General features: G+C 46.3%; 1 protein-coding gene across 1 annotated transcript in view; it reads right to left on the reverse strand.

The window, feature by feature from the left end:
• Positions 1 to 848: 848 nt before the first annotated feature.
• Positions 849 to 18589, reverse strand: part of LOC139383654 (protein numb homolog) — a 73440-nt gene continuing 55699 nt past the window's right edge. Inside the window, exons 7-11 of the mRNA XM_071128190.1 lie at positions 14167 to 14307; positions 12538 to 12739; positions 11816 to 12124; positions 3773 to 3931; positions 849 to 1093 (exon numbers count right to left, since the gene is read on the reverse strand). Of these exons, the coding sequence (XP_070984291.1) occupies positions 849 to 1093; positions 3773 to 3931; positions 11816 to 12124; positions 12538 to 12739; positions 14167 to 14307 (1056 nt within the window). The remainder of the gene's footprint in view (positions 1094 to 3772; positions 3932 to 11815; positions 12125 to 12537; positions 12740 to 14166; positions 14308 to 18589) is intronic.

Below are 18589 nucleotides of genomic sequence, written 5' to 3' on the forward strand. Positions count from 1 at the left end.
CAACCCACAGAAACAGAACCAGTCTGTCTGTGTTCTGGTCTGGTGTCTCAGTCCATAGAAACAGAACCAGCCTGTCTGTGTTCTGTTCTGTTGTCTCAACCCACAGAAACAGAACCAGTCTGTCTGTGTTCTGGTCTGGTGTCTTAGTCCATAGAAACAGAACCAGTCTGTCTGTTCTGGTCTGGTGTCTCAGTCCATAGAAACAGAACCAGCCTGTCTGTGTTCTGTTCTGTTGTCTCAACCCACAGAAACAGAACCAGTCTGTCTGTGTTCTGGTCTGGTGTCTTAGTCCATAGAAACAGAACCAGCCCGCCTGTTCTGGTCTGGTGTCTCAGTCCATAGAAACAGAACCAGTCTGTCTATTCTGGTCTGGTGTCTCAGTCCATAGAAACAGAACCAGTCTGTCTGTGTTCTGGTCTGGTGTCTTAGTCCATAGAAACAGAACCAGCCCGCCTGTTCTGGTCTGGTGTCTCAGTCCATAGAAACAGAACCAGTCTGTCTATTCTGGTCTGGTGTCTCAGTCCATAGAAACAGAACCAGTCTGTCTGTGTTCTGTTCTGTTGTCTCAACCCACAGAAACAGAACCAGTCTGTCTGTGTTCTGGTCTGGTGTCTCAGTCCATAGAAACAGAACCAGTCTGTCTGTGTTCTGGTGTCTCAGTCCACAGAAACAGAACCAGTCTGTCTGTGTTCTGGTCTGGTGTCTCAGTCCATAGAAACAGAACCAGTCTGTCTGTGTTCTGGTCTGGTGTCTCAGTCCATAGAAACAGAACCAGTCCGCCTGTGTTCTGGTCTGGTGTCTCAGTCCATAGAAACAGAACCAGTCCGTCTGTGTTCTGGTCTGGTGTCTCAGTCCATAGAAACAGAACAACCACAGTAGTAGCCAAACACCAAGGGTCCGGAGGCTTCTATGCTCCAGTCCTTACCTGGGTGTGCAGAGGAAGAGGCAGCTGAGGTATGTTGCCTTGCTTGGCAGTGGGGGCTCGGGGTCTTGGCCCAGGGGTTAGTGTCTCGAGCAGGTAGTGGAGGGGGCAGTGCTGGAGAGTTAGCAGCAACAACAGCAGCAGGAGGGAAGGCAGGACCGGCACCGTTCCCTACGGCAGAGTGAATAGCAAACAGGACAGCAGAGAGAGAGGAAATAACAGTAGTATTAGATGGGCGTGGTGGTATTAGATGGACAGGTAGACGTGGTGGTATTAGATGGACGTGGTGGTATTAGATGGACGTGGTGGTATTAGATGGACAGGTAGACGTGGTGGTATTAGATGGACGTGGTGGTATTAGATGGACAGGTAGACGTGGTGGTATTAGATGGACAGGTAGACGTGGTGGTATTAGATGGACGTGGTGGTATTAGATGGACGTGGTGGTATTAGATGGACGTGGTGGTATTAGATGGACAGGTAGACGTGGTGGTATTAGATGGACAGGTAGACGTGGTGGTATTAGATGGACAGGTAGACGTGGTGGTATTAGACGGACAGGTAGACGTGGTGGTATTAGATGGGCAGGTAGACGTGGTGGTATTAGATGGGCAGGTAGACGTGGTGGTATTAGATGGACAGGTAGACGTGGTGGTATTAGATGGGCAGGTAGACGTGGTGGTATTAGATGGGCAGGTAGACGTGGTGGTATTAGATGGGCAGGTAGACGTGGTGGTATTAGATGGACGTGGTGGTATTAGATGGACGTGGTGGTATTAGATGGACAGGTAGACGTGGTGGTATTAGCTGGACAGGTAGACGTGGTGGCATGAGATGGACAGGTAGACGTGGTGGTATTAGATGGGCAGGTAGACGTGGTGGTATTAGATGGGCAGGTAGACGTGGTGGTATTAGATGGACGTGGTGGTATTAGATGGACAGGTAGACGTGGTGGTATTAGCTGGACGTGGTGGTATTAGACGGACAGGTAGACGTGGTGGTATTAGCTGGACAGGTAGACGTGGTGGTATTAGATGGACAGGTAGACGTGGTGGTATTAGATGGACGTGGTGGTATTAGCTGGACAGGTAGACGTGGTGGTATGAGATGGGCAGGTAGACGTGGTGGTATTAGATGGACGTGGTGGTATTAGACGGACAGGTAGACGTGGTGGTATTAGCTGGACAGGTAGACGTGGTGGTATTAGATGGACAGGTAGACGTGGTGGTATTAGATGGACGTGGTGGTATTAGATGGACAGGTAGACGTGGTGGTATTAGATGGACGTGGTGGTATTAGACGGACAGGTAGACGTGGTGGTATTAGCTGGACAGGTAGACGTGGTGGTATTAGCTGGACAGGTAGACGTGGTGGTATTAGCTGGACAGGTAGACGTGGTGGTATTAGCTGGACAGGTAGACGTGGTGGTATTAGATGGACAGGTAGACGTGGTGGTATTAGATGGATAGGTAGACGTGGTGGTATTAGATGGACAGGTAGACGTGGTGGTATTAGATGGACGTGGTGGTATTAGATGGACAGGTAGACGTGGTGGTACTAGACGGACAGGTAGACGTGGTGGTATTAGATGGACAGGTAGACGTGGTGGTATTAGATGGACAGGTAGACGTGGTGGTATTAGCTGGACAGGTAGACGTGGTGGTATTAGCTGGACAGGTAGACGTGGTGGTATTAGATGGACAGGTAGACGTGGTGGTATTAGATGGATAGGTAGACGTGGTGGTATTAGATGGACAGGTAGACGTGGTGGTATTAGATGGACGTGGTGGTATTAGATGGACAGGTAGACGTGGTGGTACTAGACGGACAGGTAGACGTGGTGGTATTAGATGGACAGGTAGACGTGGTGGTATTAGATGGGCAGGTAGACGTGGTGGTATTAGATGGGCAGGTAGACGTGGTGGTATTAGATGGACGTGGTGGTATTAGATGGACAGGTAGACGTGGTGGTATTAGATGGACGTGGTGGTATTAGATGGGCAGGTAGACGTGGTGGTATTAGATGGGCAGGTAGACGTGGTGGTATTAGATGGACAGGTGGTATTAGATGGACAGGTAGACGTGGTGGTATTAGATGGACGTGGTGGTATTAGATGGACAGGTAGACGTGGTGGTATTAGATGGACAGGTAGACGTGGTGGTATTAGATGGACAGGTAGACGTGGTGGTATTAGCTGGACAGGTAGACGTGGTGGTATGAGATGGGCAGGTAGACGTGGTGGCATGAGATGGACAGGTAGACGTGGTGGTATTAGATGGACAGGTGGTATTAGATGGACAGGTAGACGTGGTGGTATTAGATGGACAGGTGGTATTAGATGGACAGGTAGACGTGGTGGTATTAGATGGACAGGTAGACGTGGTGGTATTAGATGGACAGGTAGACGTGGTGGTATTAGATGGACAGGTAGACGTGGTGGTATTAGATGGACGTGGTGGTATTAGATGGACGTGGTGGTATTAGATGGACAGGTAGACGTGGTGGTATTAGATGGACAGGTAGACGTGGTGGTATTAGATGGACGTGGTGGTATTAGATGGACGTGGTGGTATTAGATGGACGTGGTGGTATTAGATGGACAGGTAGACGTGGTGGTATTAGATGGACAGGTAGACGTGGTGGTATTAGATGGACAGGTAGACGTGGTGGTATTAGATGGACGTGGTGGTATTAGATGGACGTGGTGGTATTAGATGGACAGGTAGACGTGGTGGTATTAGATTACTTTTACGGATGGATACTAACACAGACAGACCGAGTGTCACAAGCACACACACAGTAGTAGTGTAATTTTGCATAGCAACAGTTAAATCTGTCAGTGTAGTTACCTGGCTGAGCCCCTGGGGGCGCTACAGGTGACTGTGGGGAGGAAGCTGGTCGGGGCATGGGGGCCTGGGAGAAGGGGTCTTCAGGAGGACCACTGAATGCTGAGGCGATCTGGGTACACAACGAGCTGATGCTGTCCCCCTCTCCCTCCATCTCCGGGACTGAAACACAAGAAAATAACATTTTAAAATTTTACCTGACCGTATTTTACCTGACCGCCTTTTACCTGACCGTATTTTACCTGACCGCCTTTTACCTGACCGCGTTTTACCTGACCGCATTTTACCTGACCGCCTTTTACCTGACCGCCTTTTACCTGACCGCCTTTTACCTGACCGCCTTTTACCTGACCGCCTTTTACCTGACCGCCTTTTACCTGACCGCCTTTTACCTGACCGCCTTTTACCTGACCGCGTTTTACCTGACCGCGTTTTACCTGACCGCATTTTACCTGACCGTATTTTACCTGACCGTATTTTGTGTTTTACCTGACCGTATTTTACCTGACCGTATTTTACCTGACCGTGTTTTACCTGACCGTGTTTTACCTGACCGTATTTTACCTGACCGTATTTTACCTGACCGTATTTTACCTGACCGCATTTTACCTGACCGCATTTTACCTGACCGCCTTTTACCTGACCGCCTTTTACCTGACCGCCTTTTACCTGACCGCATTTTACCTGACCGTATTTTACCTGACCGTATTTTACCTGACCGTATTTTGTGTTTTACCTGACCGTATTTTACCTGACCGTATTTTACCTGACCGTGTTTTACCTGACCGTGTTTTACCTGACCGTATTTTACCTGACCGTATTTTGTGTTTTACCTGACCGTATTTTACCTGACCGTATTTTACCTGACCGTGTTTTACCTGACCGTGTTTTACCTGACCGTATTTTACCTGACCGTGTTTTACCTGACCGTGTTTTACCTTTACCTTTAGCTGGTTAATTAGTCATGTCAAACATAACAATAATAATGTGGTAGGTGTTTCTATTTGTCCCATTTCACACGTTTGAATTAGAAATTGTGTTTTGTTGCACACCCCAAATGCCTGAGACACCTGTCAGTCATTATCAAGGGTCATGGCCTTCACTGGAGCAATTAAAAGTTAAGTTCCTTGCCCACACCAGCCCCGGGATTCAAACCAGCAACCTTTTGTTTAATGGCCAAGTGCTCTAACGTCTCGATCACACCGCCGACATTGCGTTTTGGTACACCAGACAAACATTAATTTCCAACAGAACGCTGCATGTACCTTGCAGCATTACGTTGCAGTGGGTTCTGTGTGGTTGTATGCGTAGACTTGACAGAAATAGTAGCAGAAGGTGAAAGTTTAAGCGTTGGACACATACCCACTAAAAATGTGGGATGACATCATGAACAAGATGGCGCCGAAGAACATGGCTGACGGTTTACAATCTACCAAACAAATTGTGCAATTTCGTTTGTTTTTTCCTTCATTTTAACTTTTTGTGTACATAATGTTTCTGCTACCTTCTCTTATGACCGAAATTAACTTCTGGACATGAGAACAGCGATTACTCACAGCGGATTGGAAGAAAAGTTTTTCCTTTAACAAGTTTGACTGGAACAGGCCCTGTGATCCACACCTTTTGCGTGAAGAAAAGAAGCAGGAAAAAAGGGAACGCAGATCGGGTAGCCTTCTGAGAATCCGTAGGCGAGCGAGTAAACTCCCATTGCCATCCGTTCTTCTTGCTAACGTGCAAACATCGGAAAATACAAATTGATGACCTACGATTAAGATTATCCTACCAACGGGACATCAAAAACTGTAACATCTTATGTTTCACCGAGACGTGGTTGAACGACGATACGGACAATATAGAGCTAGCGAGATTTTCCATACACCGGCAGAACAGAGACGCTCCCTCTGGTAAGACGAGGGGTGGGGGTGTGTGTCTATTTGTCAATAACAGCTGGTGTGCGATGTCTAATATTAAAGAAGTCTCGAGGTATTGATCACCTGAGGTAGAGTACCTTATGATAAGCTGTAGACCACACTATCTACCAAGAGAGCTCTCATCTGTATTATACGTAGCCATCTATTTACCGCCCCAGACTGATGCTGGCACTAAGACCGCTCTCAAGCAGCTCTATTAGGCCATAAGCAAAGAAGAAAACGCTCACCCAGAATCAACGCTCCTAGCAGCCGGGGACTTTAATGCAGGGAAACTTAAATCAGTTTTACCTCATTTCTACCAGCATGTTACATGTGCAACCAGAGGAGAAAATCCAACCTAGACCACCTTTACTCCACACACAGAGACGTGTACAAAGCTCTCCCTCGCCCTCCATTTGGCAAATCTGACCATAATTCTATCATCCTGATTCCTGCTTACAAGCAAAAACTAAAGCAGGAAGTACCAGTGACTGTGTTTTACTAGCACAGACTGGAATATGTTCCGGGATTCATCCAATGACATTGAAGAGTATACCACCTCAGTCATCGGCTGCAACAGTAAATGCATCAACAACAACATCCCCACAGTGACTGTACGTACATATCCCAACCAGAAGCAATGGATTACAGGCAACGTCCGCATCGAGCTAAAGCTGCTTTCAAGGAGCGGGAGACTAATCCGGGCGCTTATAAGAAATCCCGCTATGCCCTCAGACGAACCATCAAACAAGCAAAGCGTCAATACAGGATTAAGATCGAATCCTCCTACACCGGCTCTGACGCTCGTCGGATGTGGCAGGGCCTGAAAAGTCTTACGGACTACAAAAGGAAACACTGACGTGAGCTTCCCAGTGATGCGAGGCTACCAGACGAGCTAAATGCCTTTAATGCTCGCTTCGAGGCAAGCAACACTGAAGCATTCACAAGAGCACCAGCTGTTTTGGATGACTGTGTGATAATGCTCTCGGTAGCCGATGTGAACAAAACCTTTAACCAGGTCAACATTCACAAAGCCGCAGGGCCAGACAGATTACCAGGACATGTACTCAAAGCATGCATGGACCAAATGGAAAGTGTCTTCACTGACATTTTCAACCTCTACCTGTCAGAGTCTGTAACACCTACACGTTTCAAGCAGACCACCATAGCCCCAGTGCCCAAGGAAGCGAAGGAAACCTTAAATGATTACCGCCCCATGGCACTCACGTCGGTAGCCATGAAGTGCTTTGAAAGGCTGGTCATGGCTCACATCAACAGCATCCTCCCAGACACCCTAAACAAACACTGGGGCCCCTCAGGGGCCCCTCAGGGGTGTGCACTATGGGACTACCGCCCCGTAGCACTCACATCCGTCATCATGAAGTGCTTTGAGAGACTAGTCAAGGACCATATCACCTCCACCCTACCTGACACCCTAGACCTACTCCAATTTGCTTACCGCCCAAATAGGTCCACAGACGATGCAATCTCAACCACACTGCACACTGCCCTAACCCATCTGGACAAGAGGAATACCTATGTGAGAATGCTGTTCATCGACTACAGCTCGGCATTCAACACCATAGTACCCTCCAAGCTCGTCATCAAGCTCGAGACCCTGGGTCTCGACCCCGCCCTGTGCAACTGGGTACTGGACTTCCTGACGGGCCGCCCCCAGGTGGTGAGGGTAGGCAACAACATCTCCTCCCCGCTGATCCTCAACACTGGGGCCCCACAAGGGTGCGTTCTGAGCCCTCTCCTGTACTCCCTGTTCACCCACGACTGCGTGGCCACGCACGCCTCCAACTCAACATCCAACTCCGCAAACTGGACGACACAACAGTGGTAGGCTTGATTACCAACAACGACGAGACGGCCTACAGGGAGGAGGTGAGGGCCCTCGGAGTGTGGTGTCAGGAAAATAACCTCACACTCAACAAAACTAAGGAGATGATTGTGGACTTCAGGAAACAGCAGAGGGAACACCCCCCTATCCACATCGATGGAACAGTAGTGGAGAGGGTAGCAAGTTTTAAGTTCCTCGGCATACACATCACAGACAAACTGAATTGGTCCACTCACACAGACAGCATCGTGAAGAAGGCGCAGCAGCGCCTCTTCAACCTCAGGAGGCTGAAGAAATTCGGCTTGTCACCAAAAGCACTCACAAACTTCTACAGATGCACAATCGAGAGCATCCTGGCGGGCTGTATCACCGCCTGGTATGGCAACTGCACCGCCCTCAACCGTAAGGCTCTCCAGAGGGTAGTGAGGTCTGCACAACGCATCACCGGGGGCAAACTACCTGCCCTCCAGGACACCTACACCACCCGATGTCACAGGAAGGCCATAAAGATCATCAAGGACATCAACCACCCGAGCCACTGCCTGTTCACCCCGCTATCATCCAGAAGGCGAGGTCAGTACAGGTGCATCAAAGCTGGGACCGAGAGACTGAAAAACAGCTTCTATCTCAAGGCCATCAGACTGTTAAACAGCCACCACTAACACTGAGTGGCTGCTGCCAACACACTGACACTGACTCAACTCCAGCCACTTTAATAATGGGAATTGATGGGAAATGATGTAAATATATCACTAGCCACTTTAAACAATGCTACCTTATATAATGTTACTTACCCTACATTATTCATCTCATATGCATACGTATATACTGTACTCTATATCATCGACTGTATCCTTATGTAATACATGTATCACTAGCCACTTTAAACTATGCCACTTTGTTTACATACTCATCTCATTTGTACATACTGTACTCGATACCATCTACTGTATCTTGCCTATGCTGCTCTGTACCATCACTCATTCATATATCCTTATGTACATATTCTTTATCCCCTTACACTGTGTACAAGACAGTAGTTTTGGAATTGTTAGTTAGATTACTTGTTATTACTGCATTGTCGGAACTAGAAGCACAAGCATTTCGCTACACTCGCATTAACATCTGCTAACCATGTGTATGTGACAAATACAATTTGATTTGATTTGATTTGACTTAGTCCCCTGCTGTACTCCCTGTTCAACCATGACTGCGTGGCCAAAACAAGACTCCAACACCATCACTAAGTTTGCGGACGACAACAGTGCTAGGCCTGATCACCGACAATGATGAGACGGCCTATAGGGAGGAGGTCAGAGAACTGGCAGTTTGGTGCCAGGACAAGAACCTTTCCCTCAATGTCAGCAAGACAAAGGAGCTGATCGTGGATTACAGGAAAAGGAGGACCGAGCACGCCCCCATTAACATCAATGGGGCTGTAGTGGAATGGGTCGACAGTTAAGTTCCTTGGTGTCCACATCACCAACAAACTATCATGGTCCAAACATACCAAGACAGTCGTGAAAAGGGCACGACAAAACCTTTTCCCCCTCAGGAGACTGAATAGATTTGGAACATGGGTCCCCAGATCCTCAAAGTTCTACAGCTGCACCATCAAGAGCATCCTGTCCAGTTGCATCACCGCCTGGTACGGCAACCGCTCGGCATCCGACCGTAAGGCACTACAGAGGGTAGTACGAACGGCCCAGTACATTACTGGGGCCAAGCTTCCTGCCATCCAGGACCTATATAATAGGCGGTATCAGAAGAAAGACCATAAAATTGTCAGAGACTCACCGAAGTTATAGACTGTTTTCTCTGCTACCGCACGGAAAGCGGTACCGGAGCGCCAAGTTTAGGACCAAAAGGCTCCTCAACAGCTTCTACCCCCAAGACATAAGACCGCTGAACAATTAATCAAATGGCACCCGGACAATTTACATCAAATGGCCCTTTTGTACACTGCTGCTACTCGCTGTTTATTATCTATGTATAGTCACTTCACCCCCACCTACATGTACAGATTACCTCAACTAGCCTCAACTAACCCCCGCACATTGACTCGGTACCGGTACCCCCTGTATATAACCTGCACATTGACTCGGTACCGGTACCCCCTGTATATAGCCTCCACATTGACTCTGTACTGGTACCCCCTGTATATAGCCTCCACATTGACTCTGTACCGTAATACCCTGTATATAACCTCCACATTGACTCTGTACCGTAATACCCTGTATATAACCTCCACATTGACTCTGTACTGGTACCCCCTGTATATAGCCTCCACATTGACTCTGTACCGTAATACCCTGTATATAACCTCCACATTGACTCTGTACCGTAATACCCTGTATATAGCCTCCACATTGACTCTGTACCAGTACCCCCTGTATATAACCTCCACATTGACTCTGTACTGGTATCCCCTGTATATAGCCTCCACATTGACTCTGTACCAGTACCCCCTGTATATAACCTCCACATTGACTCTGTACTGGTACCCCCTGTATATAGCCTCCACATTGACTCGGTACTGGTACCCCCTGTATATAGCCTCCACATTGACTCTGTACCAGTACCCCCTGTATATAACCTCCACATTGACTCTGTACTGGTATCCCCTGTATATAGCCTCCACATTGACTCTGTACCAGTACCCCCTGTATATAACCTCCACATTGACTCTGTACTGGTACCCCCTGTATATAGCCTCCACATTGACTCGGTACTGGTACCCCCTATATATAACCTCCACACTGACTCTGTACTGGTACCCCCTGTATATAGCCTCCACATTGACTCGGTACTGGTACCCCCTATATATAACCTCCACACTGACTCTGTACCGGTGCCCCCTGTATATAACCTCCACATTGACTCGGTACTGGTACCCCCTGTATATAGCCTCCACATTGACTCTGTACCGTAATACCCTGTATATAACCTCCACATTGACTCTGTACCGTAACACCCTGTATATAACCTCCACATTGACTCTGTACCAGTACCCCCTGTATATAGCCTCCACATTGACTCGGTACTGGTACCCCCTGTATATAGTCTCCACACTGACTCTGTACCGGTACCCCCTGCATATAGCCTCCACATTGACTCGGTACTGGTACCCCCTGTATATAGCCTCCACATTGACTCGGTACTGGTACCCCCTGTATATAGCCTCCACATTGACTCTGTACCGTAATACCCTGTATATAACCTCCACATTGACTCTGTACCGGTACCCCCTGTATATAACCTCCACATTGACTCTGTACCGGTACCCCCCTGTATATAACCTCCACATTGGCTCTGTACCGGTACCCCCCTGTATATAGCCTCCACATTGACTCTGTACTGGTACCCCCTGTATATAGCCTCCACATTGACTCTGTACCGTAATACCCTGTATATAACCTCCACATTGACTCTGTACCGTAACACCCTGTATATAACCTCCACATTGACTCTGTACCAGTACCCCCTGTATATAGCCTCCACATTGACTCGGTACTGGTACCCCCTGTATATAGTCTCCACACTGACTCTGTACCGGTACCCCCTGTATATAGCCTCCACATTGACTCTGTACTGGTACCCCCTGTATATAGCCTCCACATTGACTCTGTACCGTAATACCCTGTATATAACATCCACATTGACTCTGTACCGTAATACCCTGTATATAACATCCACATTGACTCTGTACCGGTACCCCCTGTATATAACCTCCACATTGACTCTGTACCGGTACCCCCTGTATATAGCCTCCACATTGACTCTGTACCGTAATACCCTGTATATAACCTCCACATTGACTCTGTACCGGTACCCCCTGTATATAGCCTCCACATTGACTCTGTACCGGTACCCCCTGTATATAGCCTCCACATTGACTCTGTACCGTAATACCCTGTATATAGCCTCTACATTGACTCTGTACCGTAATACCCTGTATATAGCCTCGTTATTGTTATTGTGTTACTTTTTATTATTACTTTTATTAAAACCATGTGTATGTGACAAATAACATTTTATTTTGTATTTTAGTCTACTTGGTAAATATTTTCTTAACTCTTCTTGAACTGTTGGTTAAGGACTTGTTCGTAAGCGTTTCACTGTAAGGTCTACACTTGTTGTATTCGGCGCATGTGACTAATAAAGTTTGATTTGATTTTACTACAGAATTTCATAACGCAGCATTATAATGGAATGACGCTGTCTGATGGAAGGCGGTAACCTGGAGGCTACCTGCTACATGGAACAATGCCTATGTAAAAGGGGCAGTACCTGTGTTCTTCATGGGGAAGTCAGACTTCCTCTGCATGGTAGAGGGAAGATCGTTCATCCTGAGGGACAGCTGCCGTTTGAAGGGAGAGGAGTTGTTGTTGAGGGCAGGGAACCCTCTGAAGGAACCCTGTCTGGCCAGGGCCTCCACTGGGGCGTGTCTGCGGGGGATAACCTGGAGGCCCAGGGTGCTCTCCATGCCCAGGGGAGGGGAGGAGGAGGGGGACCCTGGTAGAGGGGCCACAGCCTGGTTCACCACACCCACACTGGGACCCGAGGAGAGAGGCATTGCGGACTTGACATCACTCTCCGCTGTGGGAAGAGGAAGAATGTAAAGGTGACAAAATTAGATCCATCATGTAGACCAGGGGTCGGCAACAGGCCCCAAAAGTTAATTTCAGTTTTTGGTTAAAAAAAAAAGACAGTAAAAATCTCCATGTATCCAGCTAAAAATGAGGGAAAAATAGAAAATATATGTTTAAGTAGAAACAAATTAAAAAAAGAGACATATGTGATCACGTCTGAATGTACTCAAGGTGTACATTTTTTTACATTTTAAAATAAAATCTATTTTTTGGCTTAGTTATTGTTATTTGCAGTGTACAAATTAATAGAATTATGTTCCAGCTCCCTGACCATCGGCTCCAACAGTGGAATCTAGTTGCCTGCCCCTGATGTAGACGCTGGGCAGCGATAAGTACACACACACACACACACACACACACCTTTCTTGTCCTGCAACTGCCTCATGACCTCTTCTCGCTCCGCCGCTTCCGTCGCCGTGGTAACTCGGAACGAGCCCTCCCTGGTGAAGGTGGTTCTGTTGGCGTCGAAGGTTGCTGTGACACCACACTCCTTCTCTCGCTTCTGTTTTCTCTCCAGACAGGCAGCGAAGGCACAGCCCACTGCGTGGCTCAGACGCTCTCCCTTAACACCACGTTAACACCACGTTAGGTTAAGGGTTATGGGCTGGTTTAGGGGTTAGGGTCTGGCTTTGGGGTTAGGGTAACAGGTTAGGGCCTGGTTTAGGGGTTAGGGTAACAGGTTAGGGTCTGGTTTAGGGGTTAGGGTAACAGGTTAGGGTCTGGTTTAGGGGTGAGGGTAACAGGTTAGGGTCTGGTTTAGGGGTGAGGGTAACAGGTTAGGGTCTGGTTTAGGGGTTAGGGTAACAGGTTAGGGTCTGGTTTAGGGGTTAGGGTAACTGGTTAGGGTCTGGTTTAGGGTCTGGTTTAGGGGTTAGGGTAACAGGTTAGGGTAACAGGTTAGGGCCTGGTTTAGGGGTTAGGGTAACATGTTAGGGTCTGGTTTAGGGGTTAGGGTAACAGGTTAGGGTCTGGTTTAGGGGTTAGGGTAACAGGTTAGGGTCTGGTTTAGGGGTTAGGGTAACAGGTTAGGGTCTGGTTTAGGGGTTATGGTTACAGGTTAGGGTCTGGTTTAGGGGTGAGGGTAACAGGTTAGGGTCTGGTTTAGGGGTTAGGGTAACAGGTTAGGGTCTGGTTTAGGGGTTAGGGTAACAGGTTAGGGTCTGGTTTAGGGGTTAGGGTAACTGGTTAGGGTCTGGTTTAGGGTCTGGTTTAGGGGTTAGGGTAACAGGTTAGGGTAACAGGTTAGGGCCTGGTTTAGGGGTTAGGGTAACATGTTAGGGTCTGGTTTAGGGGTTAGGGTAACAGGTTAGGGTCTGGTTTAGGGGTTAGGGTAACAGGTTAGGGTCTGGTTTAGGGGTTAGGGTAACAGGTTAGGGTCTGGTTTAGGGGTTATGGTTACAGGTTAGGGTCTGGTTTAGGGGTTTGGGTAACAGGTTAGGGTCTGGTTTAGGGGTTAGGGTAACATGTTAGGGTCTGGTTTAGGGGTTAGGGTAACAGGTTAGGGCCTGGTTTAGGGGTTAGGGTAACAGGTTAGGGTCTGGTTTAGGGGTTAGGGTCTGGCTTTGGGGTTAGGGTAACAGGTTAGGGGCTGGTTTAGGGGTTAGGGTAACAGGTTAGGGTCTGGTTTAGGGGTTAGGGTAACAGGTTAGGGTCTGGTTTAGGGGTTAGGGTAACAGGTTAGGGCCTGGTTTAGGGGTTAGGGTAACAGGTTAGGGTCTGGTTTTGGGGTGAGGGTCTGGTTTAGGGGTTAGGGTAACAGGTTGGGGCCTGGTTTAGGGGTTAGGGTCTGGTTTAGGGGTTAGGGTAACAGGTTAGGGTCTGGTTTAGGGGTTAGGGCAACAGGTTAGGGCCTGGTTTAGGGGTTAGGGTAACAGGTTAGGGTCTGGTTTTGGGGTGAGGGTCTGGTTTAGGGGTTAGGGTAACAGGTTAGGGCCTGGTTTAGGGGTTAGGGTCTGGTTTAGGGGTGAGGGTAACAGGTTAGGGTCTTACCGAGTCCTTGATAGCCATGAAGCAGTGGCAGATCCAGCGTCTCGTCGTTCCATCTCTACAGATGTAGGAGAACGCTCTCTCAAAGTTCCTGTCCGGAGCGCAGAACGATACTTTCTCTATTGTCTGGTCTAGGATCAGGTCCTACAGAGACATTATCATTACACCATTATCACATTACAACATTATCACAACACCATCCCATTACAACATTACATCACCACATTACAACATTATTACAACACCACCACATTACAACACCACCACATTACAACATCACCACATCACCACATTACAACATTGTTACAACACCACCACATTACAACACCACCACATTACAACATCACCACATTACAACACCACCACATCACCACATTACAACATCACAACACCACCACATTACAACACCACCACATTACAACATCACCACATTACAACATCACCACGTTACAACATCACCACGTTACAACATCACCACATTACAACATCACCACGTTACAACATCACCACGTTACAACATCACCACATTACAACATCACCACATTACAACACCACCACATTACAACACCACCACATTACAACATCACCACATCACCACGTTACAACATCACCACGTTACAACACCACCACATTACAACATCACCACGTTACAACACCACCACATCACCACATCACCACGTTACAACACCACCCCATTACAACACCACCCCATTACAACACCACCCCATTACAACATTATCATTACACTGACTATTTCAGCATTACCTAAGGGGTGTATTCATTAGTTAGAAACCGGTTATTCTAAACGGAAACAATTTTTGCTACGAAAACTAGACATTTTATTGGACAAATTCAGATAGGTCCTTCCCTGTTCCGTTGTGTCTGGTTCCTAGTGAAGATACATTACCCTGATTAACACAATACCCTGACTGTCATTACAACATGATCAAACACATCCTGTCCAGATGTCCTATCTACATTAATTTACATTGAAAGTACATGTGAGTGATGTTACAAGTATCAGCAGGGTGTATGGACACAAGTATCAGCAGGGTGTATGGCTACAAGTATCAGCAGGGTGTATGGACACAAGTATCAGCAGGGTGTATGGCCACAAGTATCAGCAGGATGTATGGCTACAAGTATCAGCAGGGTGTATGGCTACAACTATCAGCAGGATGTATGGACAAGTACCATCAGGATGTATGGACAAGTACCATCAGGATGTATGGACAAGTACCATCAGGATGTATGGACAAGTACCATCAGGATGTATGGACAAGTACCATCAGGATGTATGGACAAGTACCATCAGGATGTATGGACAAGTACCATCAGGATGTATGGACAAGTACCATCAGGATGTTTGGACAAGTACCATCAGGATGTATGGACAAGTACCATCAGGATGTATGGACACAAGCATCAGCAGGATGTATGGACACAAGCATCAGCAGGATGTATGGACACAAGTACCATCAGGATGTATGGCTACAAGTATCAGCAGGGTGTATGGCTACAAGTATCAGCAGGGTGTATGGCTACAAGTATCAGCAGGATGTATGGACAAGTACCATCAGGATGTATGGACAAGTACCATCAGGATGTATGGACAAGTACCATCAGGATGTATGGACAAGTACCATCAGGATGTATGGACAAGTACCATCAGGATGTATGGACACAAGTATCATAAGGATGTATGGCTACAAGTATCAGCAGGATGTATGGAGTGTTAGTTACTTCATAATGCTTCTGGCTTGACACAATAAGTCTCCATGTAATATTGGCTTCATCCAGCAGGTGGCAGCAGATCCCACAGTTGAATAGGGACATGCCGTGCTCATGGTCCACCAAGGACTTTTTCTATAGCAGGTGTACTGGAGAATATAACCAGCTACAAAAAAATAGATACTTTTGGGTCGACAAACGGTCAGTAGACCAAAACGTTACTAGTTCATAATTTATTTATTTTTTTAAAGTGAAACTTTTGCAAGTCAATGGGGTGTAAGAATTTCCTCTTTTGAGAAAGCCAAACTTCCACAAAGCATTTCCTCTGGCTAAGGTTTAACACGTTGTGGCGGTCACGAATTTTAGTCAGCAGGTGATTGTCAAGACAATAACTGGTCGGTCTCACGGCAATTAACATAAACACATTTAAAATCTCCTGGCTTCCAGACCTTTTAATTAACATAAACACATTTAGAATCTCCTGGCTTCCAGACCTTTTAATTAACATAAACCACATTTAGAATCTCCTGGCTTCCAGACCTTTCAATTAACATAAACACATTTAGAATCTCCTGGCTTCCAGACCTTTTAATTAACATAAACACATTTAGAATCTCCTGGCTTCCAGACCTTTTAATTAACATAAACACATTTAGAATCTCCTGGCTTCCAGACCTTTTAATTAACATAAACACATTTAGAATCTCCTGGCTTCCAGACCTTTTAATTAACATAAACACATTTAGAATCTCCTGGCTTCCAGACCTTTTAATTAACATAAACCACATTTAGAATCTCCTGGCTTCCAGACCTTTTAATTAACATAAACACATTTAGAATCTCCTGGCTTCTAGACCTTTTAATTAACATAAACACATTTAGAATCTCCTGGCTTCCAGAACTTTTAATTAACATAAACACATGTAGAACCTCCTGGCTTCCAGACCTTTGGAACATGTACATTTTTAACAAGTCTTAATAAATCCATGTAATATATCCTACACCTTCACAATAAATCCATTATTTATTTTAGACAGGTCTAAAGAAACATGATATGAAGAAAATGTAGTCTATTTCAGAAGAACATTCTCTGACTTGTCCTTATGTTAGGTCCTGATCTGGCTGTGCCAAATGGCTGTGGGCTACACTAGTTCATTTAACAGACAAGATCTGCTTAGAATTCCGTGGCATTATTTTAAATTATAGTATGATTTGAGGGAGTGTGCACATGGGGCTATTCTGTGTTGAGTGGTTAGGTACTCCTATATGCTTAATTTAGAGTTATTAATTAATGTAACTTTAGTTGTTCTATAAACGTTGGGCTATATGTTTGGATTTTTAATGCATTCTACGGCTCCACGATGAGACTAACGATGAATTGAAAAAAGTCGCGTGAAACGCATGAGCTCTGCTTTCTTTTTTCGTGCAGGCTGTACACACTTCATCAGTCTCTCACTCATAATTTGACAAGCACTTGATAATGCCGCAAATTTCCCGGCGGCATCCCCTTTGTGTGGCCGTAATGCACCCCCCCCCAAAAAAAATCCATGCCTTTTCCTGGGCCAGTGGTCACTGTACCCTTCTACCCGAGTGCTGCCTGCTCCGAAGCACCTCTCATCTCACTCGGCTCTCCATCACGTAATCGGGTCATTCTCACAGGCTACAAGTGAAGACAAACACACCGGGGACGCAACTGTGCCCATCCTCATCCAATTCCGAGGTGCATATTGAAGATATTGGAAGAACTGTCCACATTTAACTTTTCGTCAGCCAACAAGATGAATAGGCCTAACGAACAGCAACAACACTAGCCTATGTCAATCTACTATCCCCCATAGTACATAAGTTGACCCATTCTATTCTGTGCGAGAAATAAATATTCCAAACATTAGTCTGGGACAGTTGTGGGATGCGATAGATCTCAAATTAATACAACCACTAGCTGACGCAACAGATCAGAACGTTTAGGTTAAAATGCTGATTAACTATTTGGCTATTTCTTCACATTATGAACGCAGAAATGCGCACAAGGCAGTAGGGTATAAGCGCAAATGTTCCAATAGCAGGAAAACACCATTCTCAAAAGTGACCACAAATGCAATTATGCATTTAAATGCTTTTATTATAAAAGGTGCATTTTTATGGTGAAAATTATCTTCCCCAAACTTGAAACTCACACGCTGCATTCGGAAAGTATTCAGACCCCTTGACTTTTTCCTCCTTTTGTTAAGTTACAGCCTTATTCTAAAATGAAATTTTAAAAATCCTCAATCTACACACAATAACCCATAATAAAGTGAAAACAGATTTATAGATTTTATTTTAAATGTATTAAAAATAAAACAGAAGTATTCAGACCCTTTGCTTTGAGGCTCTAAATTGAGCTCAGGTGCATCCTGTTTCCATTGATCATCCTTGATGTTTCTACAACTTGACTGGAGTCCAGCTGTGGTAAATTCAATTGATTGGACATGATTTGGAAAGGCACACACCGGTCTATAGAAGGTCCCACAGTTGACAATGCATGTCAGAGCAAAAACCAAGCCATGAGGTCGGCGGAATTGTCGGTAGAGCTCTGAGGCAGGGTTGCGTTTAGGCACAGATCTGGGCAAGGGTACCAAAAAATTTCTGCAACATTGAAGGTCCCCAAGAACACAGTGGCCTCCATCATAATTAAATGGAAGAAGTTTGGAAC

This window comes from Oncorhynchus clarkii, chromosome 25 (genome assembly GCF_045791955.1).
Source record: "Oncorhynchus clarkii lewisi isolate Uvic-CL-2024 chromosome 25, UVic_Ocla_1.0, whole genome shotgun sequence".
NCBI lineage: Eukaryota > Metazoa > Chordata > Actinopteri > Salmoniformes > Salmonidae > Oncorhynchus > Oncorhynchus clarkii.